The sequence below is a fragment of the Capricornis sumatraensis genome, chromosome 2 (genome assembly GCF_032405125.1).
Source record: "Capricornis sumatraensis isolate serow.1 chromosome 2, serow.2, whole genome shotgun sequence".
NCBI classification, from domain to species: domain Eukaryota; kingdom Metazoa; phylum Chordata; class Mammalia; order Artiodactyla; family Bovidae; genus Capricornis; species Capricornis sumatraensis.
The window spans coordinates 59,316,595-59,343,773 of record NC_091070.1 but is presented as its reverse complement, the minus strand read 5'-3'; the positions used below and the strand labels follow the sequence as shown (position 1 = coordinate 59,343,773).

At 40.2% G+C, this 27,179-nt stretch overlaps 1 protein-coding gene across 1 annotated transcript in view; it reads right to left on the bottom strand.

The window, feature by feature from the left end:
- Positions 1-20,623: 20,623 nt before the first annotated feature.
- Positions 20,624-27,179, bottom strand: part of MAP4K5 (mitogen-activated protein kinase kinase kinase kinase 5) — a 114,139-nt gene continuing 107,583 nt past the window's right edge. The window contains exons 32-33 of the mRNA XM_068966384.1: positions 24,871-24,926; positions 20,624-22,153 (exon numbers count right to left, since the gene is read on the bottom strand). Coding sequence (XP_068822485.1) covers positions 22,066-22,153; positions 24,871-24,926 — 144 coding nt within the window. The 3' untranslated portion in view covers positions 20,624-22,065. The remainder of the gene's footprint in view (positions 22,154-24,870; positions 24,927-27,179) is intronic.

The window sequence follows — 27,179 nt, the reverse complement described above, 5'->3', positions numbered from 1 at the left end:
TATAGTGAGCCATCTAAAATGAATCCATGTGTAGATCCTTGTAAAAAAGATGAATTAACCAATATCTCCTCTAAATGGTAAGAAATGTTTCCCCTTAAGCAGCAGCATGTTAATTTTTCTACAGTATCATCTGACTTGATGCTCCCAGTAAGAGCATGATCTCTGGAGCCAGACTGCCTGGGATCAAATCCACCTCTACTATGAACCGTCTGTGAGGCAAGTTACTCAACTTCCTTAGGCTTCATTTGTGTCATCTGTAAGACAAAAGTCAGATACTTCTTAAAGCTGTGAATTTTAAATGAAAGCTATAGCCATGCTGGTTTTAATTATTACTGTTATGATACTAATAATCTTTATGTACTGTTTTCAGGTGGGAATTTTATTTACATTCAACTGTATTCAATACTGACAACATATGTAAATTTAGACTCACTTACCACTTGCCAATCAAGGAAAAACATTTTTTTTTCTTTACTCAGAGAACTAAGCAGCATTCCCAGGGGTTTCCACTCAGGAAGCCAAGTACTTCCCACTGGTACAGCACACTCTTCCCACCACATTATGCTGCCCATGGGATGATCTGTAAGAAAGGAGCATGTGATGAACCAGACCTGGCTCATCTCTCGGTTCTATGCTTTTTTGGTTGTGTGATACCATGAAAATTACTTCATGTATTGGTCTGGGCTTTTTTTTGTTGTTTCTTTTTAATTAACCTTTCTAATTTCAGATAATTGTAGTTTCACATGCAGTTGTATGAAATAACACATAGAGATCTCATAAAAATTTCCCCCCAGTTTCCTCCAATAATAACCCCTTGCAAAACTATAATACAGTAAACTGGATATTCACACTGATCAAATCAAGCTACAGTTCTGTCACCACAAGCATCCCTCATGTTGCCCTTTCCTCCATCCCTGACCTTCAGTTGTAAATAACTTTTCCTGAGGGCATATGTGTTCCTTTCTCTTGGGTAAATACTACCTAGAATTGGAACAGCTGGATTGTATGGTAAATGTATGTTTAACATTTTGAGATACTACCATATGGTTTTTCAAAATGATTGTATCGTTTGGCATTCCTCTCAGGAATATGTGAGAGTTCCAGTTGCTCCAGATCCATGCGAGCACTTGGTACTGTCGACCTTTTTTTTTTTTTCTAATTGTAGTAAAATGAACATAACACACCATCTTAACCAGTTATAAGTGGGCAGTCCCGTGGAACTAAGCGCTTTCACAATGTTGTACAACCGTCACTACCATCCATCTCAGAATCCTTTTCATCTTGCAAAATGGACAGTCTGTACCCATTAAAGAACAATTTCCTATTATCCCCGCGCCAGCCCCTGGCAACAACCATTCTACTTTCTGTCTCTGTGATTTTGACTACCCTAGGTACTTTTCACATTTTAGTTACTGTGAATAATTCTACTATGAATACAGGTGTACAGATATCTCTTCAGGACCCTGCTTTCAGTCTTTTTGGTATATACCCAGAAGTGGGTTTGCTGGGACATATGGTAATTATATTTTTTATTTCTTGAGGAATCACCATGCTATTTTTCACAGCAACTCTACCTTTTTACAGTGCCACCCAAAATGCACTGGGTTCCCATTTTTCCACATCCTGCCAAGACTTCTTTTCTCTTTCTTTCTTTTCTTCCCCACCCCTCCCTCCTCCTCTTTCCTTTTCCCTTTCCCTCCTCTCCCTTTCTCTCAGGCTCTCTTTTCCTTTCTCTCTCACTCTTCCTTTCTCTCTCACTCTCCCTTTCTCTCAGGCTCTCTTTTCCTTTCTCTCTCACTCTCCCTTTCTCTCTCACTCTTCCTTTCTCTCTCTCTCTTCCTTTCTCTCTCTCTCTTCCTTTCTCTCTCACTCTCCCTTTCTCTCTCACTCTTCCTTTCTCTCTCTCTCTTCCTTTCTCTCTCACTCTTCCTTTCTCTCTCTCTCTTCCTTTCTCTCTCACTCTTCCTTTCTCTCTCACTCTCCCTTTCTCTCTCACTCTCCCTTTCTCTCTCACTCTCCCTTTCTCTCTCACTCTTCCTTTCTCTCTCTCTCTTCCTTTCTCTCTCTCTCTTCCTTTCTCTCTCACTCTTCCTTTCTCTCTCACTCTCCCTTTCTCTCTCACTCTCCCTTTCTCTCTCACTCTCCCTTTCTCTCTCACTCTCCCTTTCTCTCTCACTCTTCCTTTCTCTCAGGCTCACTCTCCCTTTCTCTCTCACTCTTCCTTTCTCTCAGGCTCACTCTCCCTTTCTCTCTCACTCTCCCTTTCTCTCTCACTCTCCCTTTCTCTCTCACTCTTCCTTTCTCTCAGGCTCACTCTCCCTTTCTCTCTCACTCTTCCTTTCTCTCTCACTCTCCCTTTCTCTCTCACTCTTCCTTTCTCTCAGGCTCTCTTTTCCTTTCTCTCTCACTCTCCCTTTCTCTCTCACTCTTCCTTTCTCTCTCACTCTTCCTTTCTCTCTCACTCTTCCTTTCTCTCTCACTCTTCCTTTCTCTCTCACTCTCCCTTTCTCTCTCACTCTTCCTTTCTCTCTCACTCTTCCTTTCTCTCTCACTCTTCCTTTCTCTCTCACTCTCCCTTTCTCTCTCACTCTCCCTTTCTCTCTCACTCTTCCTTTCTCTCTCACTCTTCCTTTCTCTCTCACTCTCCCTTTCTCTCAGGCTCACTCTTCCTTTCTCTCTCACTCTTCCTTTCTCTCTCACTCTTCCTTTCTCTCTCACTCTCCCTTTCTCTCAGGCTCACTCTTCCTTTCTCTCTCACTCTTCCTTTCTCTCTCACTCTCCCTTTCTCTCTCACTCTCCCTTTCTCTCTCACTCTTCCTTTCTCTCTCACTCTTCCTTTCTCTCTCACTCTCCCTTTCTCTCAGGCTCACTCTTCCTTTCTCTCTCACTCTTCCTTTCTCTCTCACTCTTCCTTTCTCTCTCACTCTTCCTTTCTCTCTCACTCTCCCTTTCTCTCTCACTCTCCCTTTCTCTCTCACTCTCCCTTTCTCTCTCACTCTTCCTTTCTCTCTCACTCTTCCTTTCTCTCTCACTCTCCCTTTCTCTCTCACTCTCCCTTTCTCTCTCACTCTTCCTTTCTCTCTCACTCTTCCTTTCTCTCTCACTCTCCCTTTCTCTCAGGCTCACTCTTCCTTTCTCTCTCACTCTTCCTTTCTCTCTCACTCTCCCTTTCTCTCAGGCTCACTCTTCCTTTCTCTCTCACTCTTCCTTTCTCTCTCACTCTTCCTTTCTCTCTCACTCTCCCTTTCTCTCAGGCTCACTCTTCCTTTCTCTCTCACTCTTCCTTTCTCTCTCACTCTTCCTTTCTCTCTCACTCTTCCTTTCTCTCTCACTCTCCCTTTCTCTCTCACTCTCCCTTTCTCTCTCACTCTCCCTTTCTCTCTCACTCTTCCTTTCTCTCTCACTCTCCCTTTCTCTCTCACTCTCCCTTTCTCTCTCACTCTCCCTTTCTCTCTCACTCTTCCTTTCTCTCTCACTCTTCCTTTCTCTCTCACTCTCCCTTTCTCTCTCACTCTCCCTTTCTCTCTCACTCTCCCTTTCTCTCTCACTCTTCCTTTCTCTCTCACTCTTCCTTTCTCTCTCACTCTCCCTTTCTCTCAGGCTCACTCTTCCTTTCTCTCTCACTCTTCCTTTCTCTCTCACTCTTCCTTTCTCTCTCACTCTCCCTTTCTCTCAGGCTCACTCTTCCTTTCTCTCTCACTCTTCCTTTCTCTCTCACTCTCCCTTTCTCTCTCACTCTCCCTTTCTCTCTCACTCTTCCTTTCTCTCTCACTCTTCCTTTCTCTCTCACTCTCCCTTTCTCTCAGGCTCACTCTTCCTTTCTCTCTCACTCTTCCTTTCTCTCTCACTCTTCCTTTCTCTCTCACTCTTCCTTTCTCTCTCACTCTCCCTTTCTCTCTCACTCTCCCTTTCTCTCTCACTCTCCCTTTCTCTCTCACTCTTCCTTTCTCTCTCACTCTTCCTTTCTCTCTCACTCTCCCTTTCTCTCTCACTCTCCCTTTCTCTCTCACTCTTCCTTTCTCTCTCACTCTTCCTTTCTCTCTCACTCTCCCTTTCTCTCAGGCTCACTCTTCCTTTCTCTCTCACTCTTCCTTTCTCTCTCACTCTCCCTTTCTCTCAGGCTCACTCTTCCTTTCTCTCTCACTCTCCCTTTCTCTCTCACTCTTCCTTTCTCTCTCTCGCTCTCTCACTCTCTTTCATAGTCCCCATCCTAATGGAACTGAGGTGTATCTCACTGTGGTTTTGATTTGTCAACTGGGATCTTATTTGCCAACCACAGAAGCCACTTAGCTTCTTCAGCTAAGAATGTACTATTTAAGAATTTACTAAATATAAGAATTTACTAAGGAATATTAACTAGTCTGTGGAATCTCGAGGAGAATCAGTCAGATCTGGAGCCTACCCAGCCAGCAACAATACCAAAACTGGTAAGCAGGATTGCCTCAGCCAGACCTCAGTGCTGCTACCGATGGGGCTGTAGATCAATGACATTACACACAAGACTCTCCATCATTTCTGCCACTGAAGACCAGACTTCTCTTCACCATCCAAGCCAGAAAAATGGATTCAGGACAGCACTTGCTTCTTCATGCTGCTCTTTTCGTCTGAGACCTGTGTGAGTAAGCCTGGTTGGGAGAGCCTACACTCCAGCTGCAAAGATGCTAGGAAAGGGAGTTTGGACTCTGCCTCAGAGAGTCTGGATTCATGTGGGAAATTACTCTGATGTAGGAAGTGTTTTCAAAGACAGCCACCAAGCATGAGAAACATATACTTCACTTTTCTACCTTATTTATTGCTATTGCTAAGTCACCTCAGTCGTGTCTGACTCTGTGCGACCCCAGAGACGGCAGCCCACCAGGCTCCCCCATCCCTGGGATTCTCCAGGCAAGAACACTGGAGTGGGTTGCCATTTCCTTCTCCAACCTTATTTATATATTATATAAAATATTATAAACATATACATTTATGAATATAAATAGAGATAATAGCTACCTCATTGACTTATCTTAAAGATGAAATTCCATACAGAAAATGTGTAACACAGTGTCTGGCACATTGCAGATGCCAATGATGTATCCTTATTTCTCTTAACTAAATGTGTCAACATACAGAAAACGAAGATCATGGCATTTGGTCCCATCACTTCATGGCAAATAGATGGGGAAACAGTGTCAGACTTTATTTTTGGGGGCTCCAAAATCACTGCAGATGGTGACTGCAGCCATGAAATTAAAAGAGGCTTACTCCTTGGAAGGAAAGTTATGTCCAACCTTGATAGCATATTGAAAAGCAGAGACATTACTTTGCCAACAAAGGTCCATCTAGTCAAGGCTATGGTTTTTCCAGTGGTCATGTATGGATGTGAGAGTTGGACTGTGAAGAAAGCTGAGTGCTGAAGAATTGATGCTTTTGAACTGTGGTGTTAGAGAAGACTCTTGAGAGTCCCTTGAACTGCAAGGAGATCCAACCAGTCCATTCTGAAGGAGATCAGCCCTGGGATTTCTTTGGAAGGAATGATGGTGAAGCTGAAGCTCCAGTACTTTGGCCACATCATGTAAAGAGTTGACTCATTGGAAAAGACTCTGATGCTGGAAGGGATTGGGGGCAGGAGGAAAAGGGGACAACAGAGGATGAGATGGCTGGATGGCATCACTGACTCGATGGACGTGAGTCTGAGTGAACTCCAGGAGATGGTGATGGTCAGGGAGGCCTGGCGTGCTGCGATTCATGGGGTTGCAAAGAGTCGGACACGACTGAGTGACTGAACTGAACTGACTGAAATGTGTTATTTCCTGCGTGATGTAAGGCTGACATGGAGGCAGCTGTATGTCACAATTTTAGGAACCTCAGAAGAGCTCTATGACACCCTCAGTGTCATACTGAAAATAAAGTTGCATGTAATTATTTTAGCTTAATTTCTGATCTTGAGAGAAGGAAAATATCTGAAAAGTGAGTGCTATTTTAGGATATTAATCATATTAATATTAATACAAAGTCACATCATACGTTAGAAAGAGCGTTCATTTGGAGATTAAGACGTCTGAGTTCAAATCCTGTCCTCTTGTAACTGACTTTACAATCCTGGGCAGTTGATTACCCTCTCTCGGCCTCTCTCCTTTGCGAAAAGGAGGGTGAAGTGCTGAACCACCATCTAGCTCTAGTATCACGCTGCCATAAATGGAGGCTCTTGAGAGCAGATTTTTGGTATGGAGCAGAAAGGAGAAAGCAGGAATTCTCTGGTTCCTTGAAAGAGTGTAAAATAATTCTTGGGGGAAGAAAATGATACCAAAGGACATCAAAGTGATAGAAAGAGAGTACTGGACTGCAAGGGCTGCTGTCAGCTGAGACTCAGTAGAAGCATTAAAGAATAAGTGGTATAAAAGTAAAGATTTTGTGAATTACTTCAGCATCTTGAAATCCTCTCTTGGGAACTAATTAGTAATAAAAATAGAAACAGTTACTGAGTAACTGTTTCCTGTACCATACTGTAGATACAAAGTTGCACTGACATATAGTCCTCGTTCTCAGGCATTAATTCCAGAGGGCAAGACAGAAATATAATTAGAATACAGTGTGGCAATTCCACAGAGGCAAGCACCAAGTGTGCTATTAGAAGTTATTTGCATTTTGGAGAGTTATGTATTGAAACACCAACAATTAAAAAAAATTTTGCAAGTTTTTTATGGTCTTGTTCCCATCACTACTGTCAAGATCAAGCAGAGACAGTTCGATAAAAGAGTCCATATGTGTGTTAATCTAACACACACACACTGTTTCAAGTTGGGAAAACAAGACTTAACTTCGCAAGAGTTGGACATGACTAAGCAACTAACACTTTCACTTTCTTTAATAATGGGAGCCATAGTATGGTCCATAAATATTAAAGATTATTGAGATGACATTGGCAAAGCATTCTTCAACTTGTCTCAGTAAAACCAAAAGATATGCTGTATGTTAGAAATTAGAATCCATGTGCTTTTTCTAAGGCTGAGAGTAGTTTAAGCTTATCATTTGGTTTTGTGGAACAACAATAAAAAAGTAGGCTATCTGAGTAACTGGATTTTGGCTAATCAGAATGGATTAGAAGCTGTTTCATTAACTGTAAGATATATGGCAAAACTGTTAACTCATTCTTGCTTTACCAGATACTGAAACTTTCTAACTTGCTCTGCTAAAACTTAGTGGTATAAAAGTACCGAGAATTATGTGGAAATAAAAAGAAAAAGTAATCTTCAGAGAATTTATTTAGACATTAGTTGTCAATAAATATCACACAGATCTTCCTTTTTTAAGTCTTCCTAAAAAGCTCTGTTTCAAGGGCCACAGCAAAATAGGTGTAAAGCATTACACTTACATTTAGTGCTTTTAAATTTCCCACTTTGAGTTTCCCTGGTGGTCCAGTGGGTTAAGAATCTTCCTGCCAATGCAGGGGACACAGGTTAGATTCCTGGTCCGGGAAGATTCCATATGCCATGGGGTAACTAAGGCAGTGGCCACCACTATTGAGCCTGTGCTCCACAGCCCATGAGCCATAACTACTGAGCCGGCGTGCTGCAATTGCTGAAGCCTGAGCACCCAGAGCTCCTGCTCCACAACAGGAGAGGCTATGCAATGAGACAGCACCACAACCAGAGAGTAGGCCTCACTCCCCACAAACCAAGAAAAGCCTCGCAGCCACGGACTCATCTAAGCCAAAAATAAACACATTTAAAATATGAAATAAAATCCCAGCTTAACTGATAGGAGAAAATACATTGTTATGGGAATGCGACACATATAATAAATGACATTCTTGCCATTTGCATTGTTTTATATGACGTTATTCCTTCTTTAGGGGATATTTAAAGTGGCCCCTACATAATAATCTAGGTCAAACAATGCCCCTAGTTGTATTATTTGCCTATTTAATGTTTTCAGCTCCAAATTAACCCTTTTATCCTGGGGCTAGAAGTCTGCAAACTGTGTTTTCCAGAATCCACTCCAGTTAGGGAGGACCTCCTGGAGACACTAGGAGAATGGATAGAAGGAGGAGAAAAAGCCTCCTTCCTGTTTCTTGCTATTGCTTAACTGTGCAAGCTCTCCTTAACTCCTGCTTCTTTTAGCCCTTCCAGAGTCAGTACTACACATGGTCAAAGATACCAGCAGGAGCTCCTCTTAAGGTCTGAGTCCCAACCTCATGGGACTTTCCTCTGAGCCCTTGATGCTCCGTGGCAGCCAGGTAGCAAACCCTCCCCAGGGCCAGAGTTCTAATACAGTGGGTCTTCTTTGAGCCCCTCCCCAGGTTCTGGTAATCCCAGACTTTACCCTCTCGTTCCTCCAGCCCTATCACTGGTAACTGCTTCTTGCAATGCAGTTGTTCTGAGTTGTCTTAATGTCCCATTTCTGTCCTTTCAGTCCTCCAACATCTGGTTAACATTTCCCTATGTTAATTCTTTTAATTCTCCTCTAGTAAAATACCTACTGGGGTTTCCTGTTATGTTGCCTAGACCCTGACTAACCACAGATTCTGAGCCTAGGTATCAAGGTTCAATATTTTAAAATAATTTTTTGCCTAGACTCTGAGCCTAGATACCTAGGCTCTATATTCTAAAACACTACTTCCCTCATTTTCAGAAAACGGACATATTTTTCTAATGTATCTGCATTTTGTAGGAGCTAGGCTATGAGCTAAAGAAAAATTTTCTTATACCCATGAATGAGTTACAACCATGAGCAGGTAACCCCATTACTGACAACACAGTGTTCATCGTATTATTATCTGACTCAACAAACATTTACTGCTCACTGACTATGAGTCAGGGACTGTTAGGTGCTAGGGATGCAAACATGTCATTGTTCTTATCCTTACGAGAATAGAAATACCTACCTATTACTTAGTAATAGCTTTGATGAAGGATGCACAGACACTGTGGGATCCTGGAGGCTTTGGAACTGGGCATTAAGGAATGGAATTGGACACCGGTACCCACTGTGGGTTTTTCAGAAAGTATAAACTGACAAATATATATTGGGCATCTTGATACAGAGTTGATGCTTTGTATGGAGCATTTAAATGTCAAATGGCTGGGATGCCCTGGCAGGTGCTCACTGACTAACAGATACCTGGATTGTCTGTGTCCTCTAGTCATAACAAGATGATCACAGTGAAGTTAGTAATCCAGTAAGATTTAGATTTGAGAAACATGACAAGGAGGAAGTTAAATACCCAAAATTAAATGCCATATTTAGAATGTGCTAAATCTTACTTTGCCGACTAAGGTCCATTTAGTCAAGGCTATGGTTTTTCCTGTGGTCATGTATGGATGTGAGAGTTGGACTGTGAAGAAGGCTGAGCACTGAAGAATTGATGCTTTTGAACTGTGGTGTTGGAGAAGACTCTTGAGAGTCCCTTGGACTGCAAGGAGATCCAACCAGTCCATTCTGAAGGAGATCAGCCCTGGGTGTTCTTTGGAAGGAATTATGCTAAAGCTGAAGCTCCAGTACTTTGGCCACCTCATGTGAAGAGTTGACTCATTGAAAAAGACTCTGATGCTGGGAGGGATTGGGGGCAGGAGAAGAAGGGGACGATCGAGGATGAGATGGCTGGATGGCATCACGGACTCGATGGACATGAGTCTGAGTGAACTCCGGGAGATGGTGATGGACAGGGAGGCCTGGTGTGCTGCGATTCATGGGGTTGCAAAGAGTCGGACACGACTGAGCGACTGAACTGAACTGAACTGAAATCTTATACTTACCAAAATTACTGAGAAAAAAGCTTGTGGTTGAAGATCATGATTTAATGAACCATTTCACTTACAGTTGGTGAGTGGGTTTTTATTTTAAGCCTCACCATCAGAACAAGACCCAGTTTCCCCCACAGTCAGTCTCTCCCATCTGGAAGCTTCCATAAGCCTCTTATCCTTATCCATCAGAGGGCAGATAGAGTAAAACCCACAGTCACAGAAAACTAACCAAACTGATCATATGGTCCACAGCCTTGTCTAACTCAATGAAACTATGAGCTATGCCATGTAGGGCCACCCAAGACAGGTGGGTCATAGTGGAGAGTTCTGACAAAATGTGGTCCACTGGAGAAGGGAATGGCAAACCACTTCAGTATTCTTGCCTTGAGAACCCCACGATCAGCATGAAAAGGCAAAAAGATGGGACACTGAAAGATGAACTCCCCAGGTTGGTTAGGTGCCCAATATGCTATGGGAGATCAGTGGAGATACAACTCCAGAAAGAAGAGACGGAGCCAAAGCAAAAACAACACCTAGTTGTATATGTGACTGGTGATGCAAGTAAAGTGTGATGCTGCAAAACAGAGCGATATTGCATAGGAACCTGGAATGTCAGGTCCATGAATCAAGGCAAATTGGAAGTGGTCAAACAGGAGATGGCAAGAGTAAACATCAACATTTTAGGAATCAGCCAATTAAATGGACTGGGTGAATTCAACTCAGATGGCCATTATATCTACTACTGTGGACAAGAATCCCTTAGAAGAAATGGAGTAGCCATAATAGTAAACAAAAGAGTCTGAAATGCAATACTTGGATGCAATCTCAAAAACAACAGAATGATCTCTGTTCATTTCCAAGGTAAACCATTCAATATCATAGTAATCCAAGTCCATGCCCCAACCAGTAATGCTGAAGAAGCTGAACAGTTCTATGAAGACCTACAAGACCTTCTAGAACTAACACCCAAAAAAGATGTCCTTTTCATCATAAGGGACTGGAATGCAAAAGTAGGAAGTCAAGAGATACCTGGAGTAACAGGCAAATTTGGCCTTGGAGTACAAAACGAAGCAGGTCAGAGGCTAACAGAGTTCTGCCAAGAGAATGCACTGGTTATAGCAAACACCCTCTTCCAACAACACAAGAGACGACTCTACACATGGATATTACCAGATGGTCAACACCAAAATCAGACTGATTATATTCTTTGCAGCCAAAGATGGAGAAGCTCTATACAGTCTGCAAAAACAAGATGGGGAGCTGACTGTGGCTCATATCATGAACTCCTTATTGCCAAATTCAGACTTAAATTGAAGAAAGTAGGGAAAACCACTAGACCATTTGGGTATGACCTAAATCAAATCCCTTATGTTTATACAGTGGAAGTGACAAATAGATTCAAGGGATTGGATCTGATAGACGAGTGCTTGAAGAACTATGGATGGAGGTTTGTGACATTGTACATGAGGCAGGGATCAAGACTGTCCCCAAGAAAAAGAAATGCAAAAAGCCAAAATGGTTGTCTGACGAGGCCTTACAAATAGCTGAGGAAAGAAGAGAAGCAAGACAAAGGAGAAAAGGAAAGATATACCCATCTGAATGCAGAGTTCCAAAGAATAGCAAGGAGAGATAAGAAAGCCTTCCTCCGTGATCAGTGCAAAGAAAGAGAGGAAAACAACAGACTAGAGAAAAGGCTAGAGAAAGACTAGAGGTCTCTTCAAGAAAATTAGAGACACCAAGGGAACACTTCATGCAAAGATGGGCTCGGTAAAGGACAGAAATGGTAGGGACCTGACAGAAGCAGAAGATATTAAGAAGAGGTGGCAAGAATACACAGAAGAACTGTGCAAAAAAGATCTTCACGACCCAGATCATCGTGATGGTGTGATCACTGGTCTGTAAAGTCAGACATCCTGGAATGTGAAGTCAAGTGGGTCTTAGGAAACATCACTACGAACAAAGCTAGTGGAGGGGATGGAATTCCAGTTGAGCTATTTCAAATCCTAAAAGATGATACTGTGAAAGTGCTGCACTCAATATGCCAGCAAACCTGGAAAACTCAGCAGTGGCCACAGGACTGGAAAAGGTCAGTGTTCATTCCAATCTCAAAGAAAGGCAATGCCAAAGAATGCTCGAACCACCACACAATTGCACTCATCTCACACGCTAGCAAAGTAATGCTCAAAATTCTCCAAGCCAGGCTTCAACAGTATGTGAACCGTGAACTTCCATATGTTCAAGGTGGATTTAGAAAAGGCAGAGGAACCAGAGATCAAATTGCAAACATCTGTTGGATCATCGAAAAAGCAAGAGAGTTCCAGAAACACATCTACTTTTGCTTTATTGACTATGCCAAAGCCTTTGACTGGGTGGATCACCACAAACTGTGGAAAATTCTTAAAGAGATAGGAATATCAGGCCACCTGACCTGCCTTCTGAGAAATCTGTATGCAGGTCAAGAAGCAACAGTTAGAACTGGACATGGAACAGACTGACTCCAAATCGGGACAGGAGTATGTCAAGGCTGTATATTGTCACCCTGTTTATTTAACTTATATGCAGAGTACCTCGTGTGAAATGCTGGGCTGGATGAACCACAAGCTGGGATCGAGATTGCCAGGAGAAATATCAATAACCTCAGATATGCAGATGACACCACCCTGATGGCAGAAAGTGAAGAAGAAGGAGCCTCTTGATGAAAGTGAAATAAGAGATTTGAAAAAGTTGGCTTAAAACTCAACATTCAGAAAACTAAGATCATGGTGTCCAGTCCCATCACTTCATGGCAAACAGATGGGGAAACAGTGAGAGACTTTATTTTCTTGGGCTCTAAAATCACTGCAGAGGGTGACTGCATCATGAAATTAAAAGATGCTTGCTCCTTGGAAGAAAAGCTATGACCAACCTAGACAGCATATTAAGAAACAGAGACATTACTTTGCCAACAAAAGTCCGTGTAGTGAAAGCTATGGTTTTTCCAGTAGTCATGTATGGATGTGAGAGTTGGACTGTGAAGAAGGCTGAGTGCTGAAGAACTGATGCTTTTGAACTGTGGTGTTGGAGAAGACTCTCCAGAGTCCCTTGGACTGCAAAGAGATCCAGCCAGTCCATCCTAGAGGAAATCAGTCCTGAATACTCATGGGAAAGACTGATGCTGAAGCTAAAACTCCAATCCTTTGGTCACCTGATGCAAAGAACTGACTCATTGGAAAAGACCCTGATGCTGGGAAAGATTGAAAGATGAAGAAGGGGACAACGGAGGATGAGATGGTTGGATGGCATCACTGACTCAATGGAAATGAGTTTGAATAAACTCCAGGAGTTGGTGATGGACAGGGAAGCCTGGTGTGCTGCAGTCCATGATGTCGGGAAGAGTCAGACACGACAAAGCGATTGAACTGAACTAAAGTGATGATTTATAACTATACAGGCCATCTGGTTCTTTTATCAGCCCAGCATCCATTTTTCCTTCTTGTCAAAAGCCCAATATCCATTCCTTCTTCTGCTTTGGGTTTCTAGCTCTGTGGAACTATTATTTAAGGCATCACATCCCCTATGACCAAGGATAACCAAACCTAGGTCAAACATTCTCTTCCCTAGGAACCTGACTCCTGTATGAAAGGACAGTACAGAAGGCTTTGGAAGTGGATTCCTTCTGAGGGCCCAAAGGAACTTCAGCGGCTACTGCCCCTAGGTCTTCTCTGAGTCCATTTTTCAGCTTTTTATTCAATCCATACCAACCAACAAACAGCCAAAGAACATTGATACAGGAGCGTAACTCTCAATGATGTTTCTTTTGGATACAGCTTCCTCTGCCTGGAAGCCCTTTACTCTCATCTTTATTTTTCCAAATACTATGTTTCCTTTAGAAATATATACTTTTCAAATGGTTTTCTTGGATATTTGAGCTACACTCGATAGGTCCCCATTTAAGCAGGCATAAAGTGACTCTCTGGATTTAAAGAAGATTCATCCTAACTTTTCAACTAATGTTATGTGTGAGCGAGGCACTGAGAGAATCTGCTGCAAGAAATTAGTTAAGTTCCGTAATTCACCTCAGCATTGGCCAAACTTTCCCTGGGCTGCTTTCAGCTAATGACTGGGTTCTTCTGTATGGGTTTCCTTTTCACCTTGGGATTCCTCTAAGTGGATAATCTTTGCTCTGGAGCTCCCCCCTGATGGGCCAAGATGTTCTTAGAGCTGCACTGCAGTTCCAGGCTCTATCCAGTCCTCCTTCCTCCCCTTCTGATTTCACACGTGTCAATTCTGCACCAAGTCTTCCTGCCTACCCTGGTCACCCTCTGTTGTCTTCACATACGTTATTTCCCAAATTTAATCTCCTGCACTTCTAATTCCATTTTGATGTTTCCTTCTGGAGAACCCAATTTGTGACAATGACTGACCTCTGATTTTCTCATTTATAATACAGGAACCTTGATGAGGGTGAAAAAGGAGAGTGAAAAAGCTGGCTTAAAATTCAACATTCAAAAAAACTAAGATCATGGGATCCAGTCCCATCACTTCATGGCAGATAGATGGGGAAAAAATGGAAACAGTGGCAGATTTTATTTTCTTGGGACCCCAAAATCACTGCAGGTGGATGCTGCAGCCTTGAAATTAAGATACTTACTCCATGGAAGGAAATCTATAGCAAACCCAGACAGTGTATTAAAAAGCACAGGTATCACTTTGCCAACAAAGGTCCATATAGTCAAAGCTATGGTGTTTCCAGTAGTCATGTATGGATGTGAGAGTTGAACCATAAAGAAGGCTGAGCACCAAAGTGATGCTTTCGAACTGTGGTGCTAGAGAAGACTCGAGAGTCCTTTGGACTGCAAGGAGATCAAACCAATCAATCCTAAAGGAAATCAACCCTCAATATTCATTGGAAGGACTGCTGCTGAAGCTCCAAAACTTTGGTCCCCTAATGAGAAGAGTCGACTCACTGGAAAAAGACCTTGATGCAAAAGAAGGGGGTGGCAGAGGATGGGATGATTAGATCTAGATAGTTAGCATCACCAACTCAATGAACATGAATTTGAGCAAACTCCAGGAGATAGTGGAGGACAGATGAGCCTGGTGTGCTACAGTCCATGGGGTCACAGGGTTGGATGTGACTTAGCAACTGAACAACATCATAGGATTAATGTGAAAATTAGATATTTCTCCCAAGTAAAGGTCTTGACACAGATTGTAATAAATGCTTTTATTGAAGTTTAAGTACATACAGAAAAAAATGCATCAATCCTGAGTGTAAAGCGTGCTTAGCAGTGAAAAAGGGAATGTTCCCAGCACCTTAAAAGCATCCCCTTATGTCCCATATCAGTCACTATCCCCTCACTCTCTTCAGAGGTAACCACCATCCTGATTTTTAATACTATAGTTTGCCTGTTTTTGAACTTCACTGAAGTGAAATTACACAGTATACTCTGAATGTCTGAGTTCTTACAAAGAACTTAAATTCTGGAGTACTGAAATCCATGTTGCTGTCAGGAGGAGCTCATTCTTTTCAACGGTTCTGTAGCATTGACATTTTTAGCTGTGAATATACCACAACTACTTTTCTCTTATCGATGGACATTTGTGTTATTCCTAAGTTTTGGTGACTATGAATAATGCTGCTGTGAACAGTCTTCTGTGTCTTTTGGTGAATCTGTCTTTTAGGTGCTGGATTAGAAGGTATGTCTGTTCATCTTTAGTTTTTCAACTTGGTAACACCAACCTACGCTCCAATGAACAGTGTATAAGAGTTCTAGTTGCTCCCTGCCCTCATGAACACTTCATTTTGTGCTATTTTAGTCATTCTGGGGCTGCATAATGGTAGTGCACTGTGACTTTACTTTGTAGCAGTATTACTGTTTTAATTTCTCTGCTAACGAATAAAGTAATACCTTTTGAAGGGTTTATTGATCCTTTGGATGTTCTCTTTCTCTCTGTGTGGTTTTATTGTGGTACATTTTATATACCATAAAATTTAGTCATTTTAGGTCTGTAAATAAATAGTTTTTAGTTAAGTTTACAGTCATGCAACTATCATCACAATCTAATTTTAAACTATTTTTATCATCTCAAAAAGAAACCTCATGCCTATTCACAGTCATTCTTCACCCTTAACGCCTGCCTCACGCACATGATAGTCTCCTTTCTGTCTCTACGGATCCCCTTTTCTGGACAGTTCATACAAATAGGATCGTTAAAATATGTGATCTTTTGTGACTGATTTCTTCTATTCTTAACATGTTTTTAAGGTTCATCCATGTTGTATCATGTATCAGCACTTTGTTCATTTTCATTGCCGAATAGTATTCCATTGCATACATATGACTAATTTATCAGTTGGTGGATATTTGGGTTGCTTCTATGGAGATTTACATACAAGTCTTTTGTATGGACATGTTTTCTCTAGGGCAGGTAGGTAACAAGGAGTGGAATTGTTGGGTCGTATGGTGAATCTGTTTAACATTTTTAAGAAACTGCCAAACTGTTTTCTAAAGTGTGCATCATTCCCACTAGCAATGTGCAACAACCCAGTTTCTTCACAATTTCATTGTATTTGGTTTTATCTTTTTTCCCATTTCAGTGAACGTGTAAAGTATTGTGTTTTAAGTTTGCATTTCCCTCATAATCAAGGAAGTGAATACATATTTATTGACTACGTGGATGTTACCTTTTGTGGAGCACTTGTTCAAAATCCTTTGCCCATTTTTTCATTGGGTTTTCTGCCTTACTTCTTTATATCTTCTGGGTAGGTCTTTTGTGCAAATATGTAATGCAAATCATTTTTCCATTTTGTGGCTTGTCTTTTCATTCTTGTAAAGGTATCCTTCAGTTCAGTTCAGTCGCTCAGTCATGTCCGACTCTTTGTGACCCCATGAACTGCAGCATGCCAGGTCTCCCTGTCCATCACCAACTCCCGGAGTCCACCCAAACCCATGACCATTTTGTTGGTGATGCCATCCAAGCATCTCATCCTCTGTTGTCCCATTCTCCTCTGGCCCTCCATCTTTCCCAGCATCAGGGTCTTTCCAAATGAGTCAGCTCTCCGCATCAGGTGGCCAAAGTATTGGAGTTTCAGCTTCAACGTCAGTCCCTCCAATGAACACCCAAGACTGATCTCCTTTAGGATGGACTGGTTGGATCTCCTTGCAGTCCAAGGGACTCTCAAGAGTCTTCTCCAACACCACAGTTCTTAGAGAATCTTAATTTTAATTAAGTCAATTTTATCAACTTTTTATTTTATAGCCAAAGTCTTAATGATCTGTTTAGAAAATCTTTGTTTACCCCAAATTCATGAAGATATTATGTTTTACTTTTAAAGGATTATAGTTTTATGTATTTTAGATGATTTAAAATCTACTTGGTATTTATTTTTGTTGACTGAAGCTGCAGTCAAGATTCATTTGATTTTCCATTATTGTTTTCAATAGAATTTATTGAAAAGGCTATCCTTTCTTTTCCTCCACTGCAGTGTATCTATTATACATAAGGTGACTCAATGTGGGTCTCTTTCTAGACTCTCAGTTGTATTTCATTTTTCATTTTCATGCCAATTTCACTCTTCTTAATCACTATAGCAACTTTATCATAACTCTTGAAATCTGGTAAAGATCCCCAAATTTCTTTTTCAAGATTGCCTTGGGTATTCCTGGCCCTTTGCCTTTTATGTAATTTATAATCAACTTGTTAACTTTCATAAAGTATCTGCTTGTATGACACACAATCTTTCAATCATCTAAACATTTTTATAATATCAAATCTATTTCAGCAGCATGGCAAAATTTGCATTTAGGTCCCAATTCTTTTCAACAATAGAGTTTTATTTTTTTTAAAGGATAGAAATTCATTGTCTCACAGTTCTGGAGGCTAAAGGTCTGAAAACAAGGTGTTAGCAGGGTTGGTTTCTCTTGAGGCCTCTCTCCTTGGCTTGTAGGTGGTTGCCTTCTTGCTGTGTCCTCATGTGACCTTTCCTCCACGTATGCCCCTGGTGTCCACAGTGACAGCTGTTACGTATAGAGATCTTCCATCTCATTTTCTTAGACATTTGATGGTTTTCTATATTGTAAATGGTATCCTTTTTAAAATTTCATTTTCTGTTTATTACAGGTATATGCATATATAGTTGTTTTTATATTGACAGTTCTAACAGTTTACTTGCAAATAATGGCATTTTTATTCCTTTCCAAATCTTTCAAGTTTTTCTTAGTTTTCTTTTATTGAACTGACTAGGTGGGACCTCCAGTGCAATGAATAACAAGTGGTGAGAGAGAGAATATTTGATTCATTCCTGATGTCAATACAGTAGATTTTTAACAAATGTTTCTTAGTCTTCTCTTACGTAAGATCCATTAAGAACAGTTTGAGATTGTCAGTAACACCTAAAATGATGCTTGCTGTTATGTTTGGTATAGAAGAGTGTCCTGAATCTTTGACACAAGGTACTGATTATTTTTCTAATGAAAAAACATGTAAGGAACTTGAAAGAGCAGAATTTAAAGATCTCTATACTTAACCCTCCTAACAACCATATGAAGTGGCCATGATTTCCAATCAACAGATAAGGAGATGGAAGCCTGGAGAGGTTGAGTAATTTGCCTAAGGTAAGTAGTTAGTGCTAAATGGGTTTCGCCAGTATGTGACAACTGAGCATTATGCTGAGATGTATAATCTACATGTGCTGTAGAAATTCTGGAAAACAGAAAATAAACAGAAGTGCCATATAAAAGTTAGGGCTTGTGTGGAGTAAACCCAGTGCCTTGAGTGAAATAAAGAATTTAAATTTTTGGTGAAAAATCAATTTCAAATGGGAGAGCCATTAGGAGTCCAGCAATGAATGTGGAATGATCATGACCTCTATGTGCCACTGTTCCAAGGTGCTTAATGGAGCAGTGGGTGAGAAGGCTGGACAGGAGGTTTGGCCCAAAAAAAAAAAGAAGATAAAAATGCTCTCTGTCACAAGACCTTCTAGATTTACTTAACCAGTTTCCCACCCTGTCCCCCAGTTACTGGCCTTCTTCTACACTATGCATCCATTAGCTATAGTCCATATTTATGGAATAGCTACTATGCATAAGAGCTGCCCTGGTGGCTCAGATGCCTGCCATGTGGGAGACCCGGGTTCAATCCCTGGGATTGGGAAGATCCCCTGGAGAAGGGAATGGCAACCCACTCCAGCATTCTTGCCTGGAGAATCCCTATGGACAGAGGAGCCTGGGGGGCTAACGTTTATGGGGTTACAAAGACTCGGATGGACACGACTGAGTGACTGATAAACACACACCATGTGTAAGGAACAGTATAAGCAGCTGAATTTGTATGTTTATCCATATTGTTTCTGTCATGTAACAGAAACATGCTTTTACTTAAAGTTTTCTTTTACATTAAAAAAATGGTAGGCATGCACATAAATAACCAAATAGTCCTATAAGTTTGTCACTGCTTCAAAAAAAAATCATGCCCCTCCCCATCTCTTCAGAAACCTTTTTCCTTCTTTTTTAGCAGATTATTTTATTTCCATGTCACTAAAAAAGCTGCTTAATTTTTAATTTTCTGTTGATTTCCACTGTTCCAGTTTACCTGCATACCACCATATCCTCTCTGAATATAATTATGTTATATACTTGATTAGATTATTATTTACTGTTAACATTTTTAGGGCATTCAGCCACTGGTCACAGTTTACCTTTTCTTTTCTATATAACATTTTGCTTTCCTGGAGTTTGGTTTGACTTCAACCTTAGGTAAGTTTTTGCATAGAAATAATATCATCACAGATTGAATCCTAAAAGCAGAGACATTACTTTGCCAACAAAGATCCATGCAGTCAAAGTTATGGTTTTTCCAGTAGTCATGTGTGAGTGTGACAGTTGGACCATAAAGAAAGCTGAGCGCGGAAGAATTGATGCTTTTGAACTGTGGTGTTGGAGAAGACTATTGAGAGTCCCTTGGACTGCAAGGAGATCCAACCAGTCCTAAACGAGATCAGTCCTGGGTGTTCATTGGTAGGACTGATGTTGAAGCTGAAACTCCAATACTTTGGCCACCTGATGCAAAGAGCTGACTCATTTGAAAAGACCCTGATGCTGGGAAAGATTGAGGGGATGACAGAGGATGAGATGGTTGGATGGCATCACTGACTCAACGGACATGGGTTTGGGTGGACTCTGGGAGTTGGTGATGGACAGGGAGGCCTGGAGTGCTGCAGTTCATGGGGTCGCAAAGAGTCAGACATGACTGAGTGACTGAAGTGAACTCCTGATTCATAGTTCATCTTTCCAAAGATACTTTCTCTTTTGACATTTTTTTCTTTCTTCATAGTCTATTTCCTTTAGGTGCTTTTTCCCTAATTGCTCTCTCTCATGTAAGAGGCTTCTTTGGATGTTTCATAACTCCTGGTTGTTTAATCACTTTTAATAGCATGGGACTAAAAGAATAACTGCAAGTCTGGATGCATGCGTGAGGTGGTGGGCACATTAACTATGATTTTCACTGTAGAGTTTATCCAGCTGGGCAGTTTAGCCAGGACACCTTTGATGTCAGGATCTGTTTAGGTGTTTTCATTTGCACTGGTCAGACGGCACAGAGAAGACTCTCCCACTGTTGTTGGATGGGAAGATCTGGCAGCCAGGATTCAGAGAGGAGGAGGATGTTGGTCTTTGTAAACACAACAAGACTATTTCCTGTTTTAAGTATGACTCCCTGGCATCTACTGTATCCAGTGTCCTTCAGTCCAGAGGCGCCATTTAACATACCCAAAATAAACAGTGACACACTTACTGAAATCATATATACATTTTAAAAGGACAAAACTTAATATTATTTCATTTGCATAACATTTTATTGTTTGCATATTGCATAGCAAAAAGAACAGAGTCACAAGACTCATGGTCTGGCTCAATCACTAACTTGCTGTGTGAACTGGGTAAGTTTCAACCTTGCTAACCCCTTACTTTCTCATCTGAAAAATGGAGATGATGATCATACCTACTATGTGGGATCACTACAGACTGAATGAGATAGTTACACTGTCTTCCTCTCAAGGACCTGCTCAAAAAGAATCCATACTGTTACTATTAACCCCTTGTTCATCATCTCAAAGGTAACTGTTAAACGTATTAAGATAATAGGTACCAATGTGATGCTTTAATTTTTAATATTAACAATAGCAGAAAGGAAGAAAACTCAAGAATGGCCCTATCCTTTCCTATCTTTAGAATACTAGTTTTTATAATACTTATTTTATACTATCCCATCAGGAATTAAATTTCACTTAAAGATTTTTTTCTTAAACCTACTCAAAATGAAGATCTATGTACGGTAAAAAACCAAAGAATACATGTGTAGTTGCTTTACATTTTCTCCTCTGGCATAGTATATGTAGAATACATATCATGGGCAGTTAAATACTTTTCCCCTCTACATTAGGGATGGTAATATATATGAAGATTAATTTCTTATGCATTATCCCTAATGTAAAAAAAAAAATCACAGGTATATTATACTGCTTGTCAAGAATACATACACACGGTAGGCACATCTAAACAGACACACTCCTTTTAACAATATTTCGACCATCATCATCATCTTCTGTATGAGCCCCTACAACTATATGTAGTTGAAAACAGAAAACTCACTTTTAAGGCAATTCTGGATAATATTATATTACAAAATACTTGTGTTAAATAAAATTGCATGTATGTACTGAACCTCCGAACACAGCCTTTAATCCCTCAAAGTACTAATCTGAAAAGGTAAACAAAATTTTTACACATTATAAAAAAATTTAAGCTGCTCTGCAACCCTCCTTTACTAAAAGTTAGATACATTACACCACTCCAGCAAGAGATTAATAAATAAGGATTAAATATTCTATTTTACAAAAACATACAGAATGGCCAATGTAAAAGTGAAGGCTTATCTGATAATTTCTTTATCAAATTATGTTCATTAAGAAGGAATAGAACATGGTATAAAATGAGAAAACTGTCACTAAATTTACCTCTCTGAAGATAATCACAAGTTGTTATCTAAAAATATCAGTGGCACCCTTGTTACAAACATTATTTTTTTTTTAAAAGACTGTGTTTCCTGGAACTAGAGGACTATTTGTCTCATAGCTTTTATTAAGCAAACTTGAAAAAAACCACCACACAGTGGCAAGAGATAGAATAGCTGTTTCCAGCTACAGAAAATATTGAATCCTACCTTAAAGTACAGATCATTTGAGATATAACTCATAACAATTAAAGCAAATCAGTATAGTTTGTACTGAATTTCCTCAAGATATTTTTCCTTTCAGTGGAGTATATTCATTTTCCTGTCATTTGAGACCAGTTTCTGTTGCTTAGTAACTATTTTCATGTCCAGCCAAGATGTAAAGATTGCTGTGTGCAGTAGGATTTTCTGTTGGTCTACTTTCCAAAACAACAACCCTGCAATTAAATCATAACAAAAATCTCATTAGAGTAAGAACAGAGATTTTATCTTCAAATACTAACATCAAACTGCGAGAGAAGAATATCATTGTTCATGTTCACACAAGATTACAGAGATCATAGATGCATAGTCAAATTGAGCTTTATGTTTTATAGCTTAAAAACAAAACTGAATAAGAACTGATGGATTTATGAATGTGAAAGTGAAAGTCGCTCAGTTGTATCCAACTCTTTGTGTCCCCTTATAGTCCATGGAATTCTCCCGGCCAGAATACTGGAGTGGGAAGCCTTTCCCTTCTCCAGGGGATCTTCCCAACCCAGGGATTGAACCCAGGTCTCCTGCATTGCAGGCAGATTCTTTACCAAGCTGAGCCACAAGGGAAGCCCAAGAATACTGGAGTGGGTAGCCTATCCTTTCTCCAGTGGATCCTCCCGACCCAGGAATCAAACTGGAATCTCCTGCATTGCAGGGGGATTCTTTACCAACTGAGCTATCAAAAATATTGAAAATGTTTCAGGATAGTCTCATCTTATTTTAACCCAAAACAATTTGCTTACTCATACATGTAAGCAAAAGTATAATAAAGTTTTAGAATATACGTGAACAAGAAGGGGGTGGAGGAAGGGTTAAGAGAATAAAATAGAATTTTAAGAGATACCTACTCACACTGTTCTTTAAGATATCTGAAAAGAACAGTTTTAAAAACTATGAAGTGGGGCCATCTCCCTTGTCCCTGGAACAAGGGCAGGGAAAGAGTTCAATGAAAGGACCAATAGGAAGAAAACCCCCAAACCAATCAAATGGCATATCATAGGTTCTAAACTGCAGGAAGATAGGTTTGAGAACAAAATAAAAAATAATATGCCCATGCAGAGAAAAAAGTCTAGAAAGGGAAATGGGAAGGAGTTGCATAATACTGTGCATTTTTCTAGCACAGGTATTTCCTACAACTAGCATATTATTACCTTTTAAATGAAAACAACAGAAAAGTAATATATACTTGAATTATGCATTATAAAAAACAGAAGGGAAAAATAAAATTACCCATAATTCAACTGCCCATTCTTAATATTCTACAGTTAGTTTTCTTTCCTCCTAGACACTAATACCTATATTTAAACAATACAGTTTAACAAATCTCTTTAAAAATCAAGACAACATGAATCCGCCATGGGTGTACATGAGTTCCCAATCCTGAACCTCCCTCCCACCTCCCTCCCAATACCATCTCTCTGGGTCATCCCAGATTCATGTTGATGTATGGAAAAAAAAAAAAAGAATAAAAATTAAGACAAAACAAAAGCTTTGGTTAAGATACATATCTTAAAATCAAGGAGATTCCCAAGTAAGAAGATAACCAGAGCAAGGCAATGGTCTGAGAAAAGTAGTTTTCTAGGGCAAACAGTGACAGAAAATGGAAAAACAATACAGACAAAAAAGGAATAGATGAAAGAGAAAATTCTAGGGGAAAGAGTTGGAAGGAAACAAGTAACTATAAGAAATGCCTTCTGATGCCTATCCTTTATGAAAAGGAATTTTCTCTTACTGTATTTTATCGGAGTGCTGGGATCACTGGATGATTTACAGTTCTTTCGTCAGCCCTTCCTTTTGGAGAAGCAAAGAGCCTCCCATTCTAGAGTCATTTACCAGGTGGTCCTCAAATTCTTTCTTTGCAGGACTAGTTACTGGGTTGCCATGATCTGTGGACTTGCCTTTACTACTAAGGTAGCTGTCATTTCCCCAAAATCCTTTTTCTCCTTACAAAAGTCTCTTTAAAATTTTTATGGAGGTATAACTCCAATTCTCCCCTCTTTCCTTAAGTGTATAATATTTAAGCAATGATTGTGACTAGACTGAACTTGAAGACCAGAGGTTCTTGATCTTTTGCTGCAGTTAACAACTCTTGGTGGGAAAAATAGGTATTTTACTCATTGTAGAGGTATACAAGAAGAATGAAAAGTATAAACTTCTTTCATAAGAGGGCATAGTTTTAGAACTTATCTTTCATTTTGATCACAGAGACCACATAATTCCTTCTACTTTAGAACGAGCTCAGAAACTGAGTCAAATATCACCTGATATATAAAATTAAAGTCACAATGTGCACATTCTGTTGGATTTATGTAGTTAACAGTTAACAGAAGTTAACATGCCAGGAAGAAATGATAAAAGACCCACAAATATATCATGCAACTAGGGACATAAATATCTATGTTAACACATTCTGTCTTGGCTGAGTGTAACTATCTCTAGAATCATGATCCTCACACACTAATAAAAGCTTCCTTAACTGACTAATTAAAATATTTCTCTCTCAGTAAAGACATGGGGAAATTTCTCTAAGATTCTGAGGTGCTAAGAGTTTCATTTAACATACACAAAAAGAAATGAAAACACCAAACAAAAACAAACATGTAAATAGAGTGGCTACCAGAGGGAAGAGGTAGGGGTGGAGGGAGAGCGAAATGGGTAAAGGGGATCAACTGTACAGTGATGGAAGGAAACGACACTTCTGGTGGTGAGCACACTGAAGAGTACAGAACTAGAAATATACAGCTGCATATATGAAACTTTTACAAATATTATAAACCAACCTTACTTCAGGAAAATAAATAAATATATTGGAAAAAAAAGTTCTGTTTGAAATACAATCAGAGGTGACAGTGTAAGTAAAAACACAATTCCTTTGGTAATAAAACAACCAAACTATTACCTGTCTGATCCTAATAAGCGGAAAACTCTTGTTTCATCTGAAATCTCCTGGGTAACCTATGAGAGAAAATACCCATCAGTAATATCTTATTTCCCATATTATTTAAATAATAATTTAAAAATCATTTAGCTAGAGCAATTATTGATCAGAATCATAGTTTTTGATAGTTTTTGATTCCATTCTTCAAATGGGAAAAATTTTAGTAAGTTTTTCTGGACTGCTTATTATTAGAAACAAATCATCATGTATGGGGTATGGGACAGGCACTTTACTTAGAACTCTTTATGATATATATTATCATTCCCATATTATTAAAGACTCAGAGAACTAATGTAACTTGGGAGATCCAAGATTTGAATATAAGTCTGCTAGACTGCACAGCCCCTACAGTGCAGATACTTGGGGTAGTGTCTCATGGCCCACCTGATTTCAGCAGAGCTCCGACAGACTCCCATGCACCAGTGTCTTACATCTGTGTACTGGTGGTATTCCTCTGCTCTGTCTTCTCCAAAACTAAACAAAGTGCTCAGACATGCACAGCTACTATTCCAAAGTATGGGTAGTTTATACTTCTGGGGGCAACTCCTTACAAACAGAGGCCAGCAGCTGGTGTATAAACACACTTGTGTCTCCACCTTACAGTGAGCTAAATCTGAGGTATGTCTCACACTGACCCTCAGTAGTCCCTATGGGATTTATTAAATATGCTTTTGTTGGCTTTTTGCCTTTCTCCATCTTACAGTCCTCACTTTATCTCTTGTTTTCTTGGATCTACTCCCAAATAAACTACTTGCCATTTGGATCCTTGTTTCAGGGTCAGCTTTTAGAGGAACCCAAACTATGACAATGTAAATATAAACTAAGTATTAAAAATAGCATTAAAAATAAAAAAATCTATTTCATTTTTTGGGGCTGTGCTCGGTCTTTGCTGTTGTGTGGGCTTTTCCCTCGTTGTGGTGAACGAGGGGCTGCTCTCTAGTTACACAGACTGTTCACTGTGGTGGCTTCTTCTGTTTTGGAGCATGGGTTCTGGGGGCATGCGGGCTTCAGTAGCTGTGGCACATGGGCTCAGTAGTTGTAGCTCGCAGGCTTTACAGCACAGGCTCAGTAGGTGTGGCACATGGGCTTAGTTGCTCCATGGAATGTAGGATCTTCCAGATCAGGGACTGAACCCGTGTCTCCAGCACTGGCAGGTGGATTCTTTACCACTGAGCCACCGGGCAAGTCCTGGAACTAATGAACTTGAATCAGGAAAATAAATCTGGTGCTATACTAAGTGGAGCTGATTTTCAGAGTATTAAGTTCGGAAATGTTCCAATCACTGTGGACTGGAGTGGCTGAATATTACATTATGATCATTCTATCTAGGCCCAAATTGAAGGATGAGAACAAAACCAGAAAGAAAAAGGTAAGCAAGATGACTTAGCAGAAAAAGCAGAATTCACACTTGATATAGTGAAGTGTTCCCATCTCTTTCAGAATCTTCCACAGTTTATTGTGATCCACACAGTCAAAGGCTTTGGCATAGTCAATAAAGCAGAAATAGATGCTGTTCTGGAACTCTCTTGGTTTTTCGATGATCCAACAGATGTTGGCAATTTGATCTCTGGTTCCTCTGCCTTTTCTAAATCCAGCTTGAACATCTGGAAGTTCACGGTTCACATATTGCTGAAGCCTGGCTTGGAGAATTTCGAGCATTACTTTATTAGCATGTGAGATGAGTGCAATTGTGCAGTAGTTTGAGCATTCTTTGGGATTGCCTTTCTTAGGGACTGGAATGAACACTGACCTTTTCCAGTCTTGTGGCCACTGCTGAGTTTTCCAGGTTTGCTGGCATATTGAGTGCAGCACTTTCACAGCATCATCTTTTAGGATATGAAATAGCTCAACTGGAATTCCATCACTTCCACTAGCTTTGTTCATAGTGATGCTCCCTAAGGCCCACTTGACTTCACATTCCAGGATGTCTGGCTCTAGGTGAGTGATCACACCATCGTGATTATCTGGGTCATGAAGATCTTTTTTGTATAGTTCTTCTGTGTATTCTTGCCACCTCTTCTTAATATCTTCTGCTTCTGTCAGGTCCATACCATTTCTGTCCTTTATTGAGCCCATCTTTGCATGAAATGTTCCCTTGGTATCTCTAATTTTCTTGAAGAGATCTCTAGTCTTTCCCACTCTATTGTTTTCCTCTATTTCTTTGCACTGATCATTGAGGAAGGCTTTCTTATCTCTCTGTATGCAGGTCAGGAAGCAACAGTTAGAACTGGACATGGAACAACAGACTGGTTCCAAATAGGAAAAGGAGT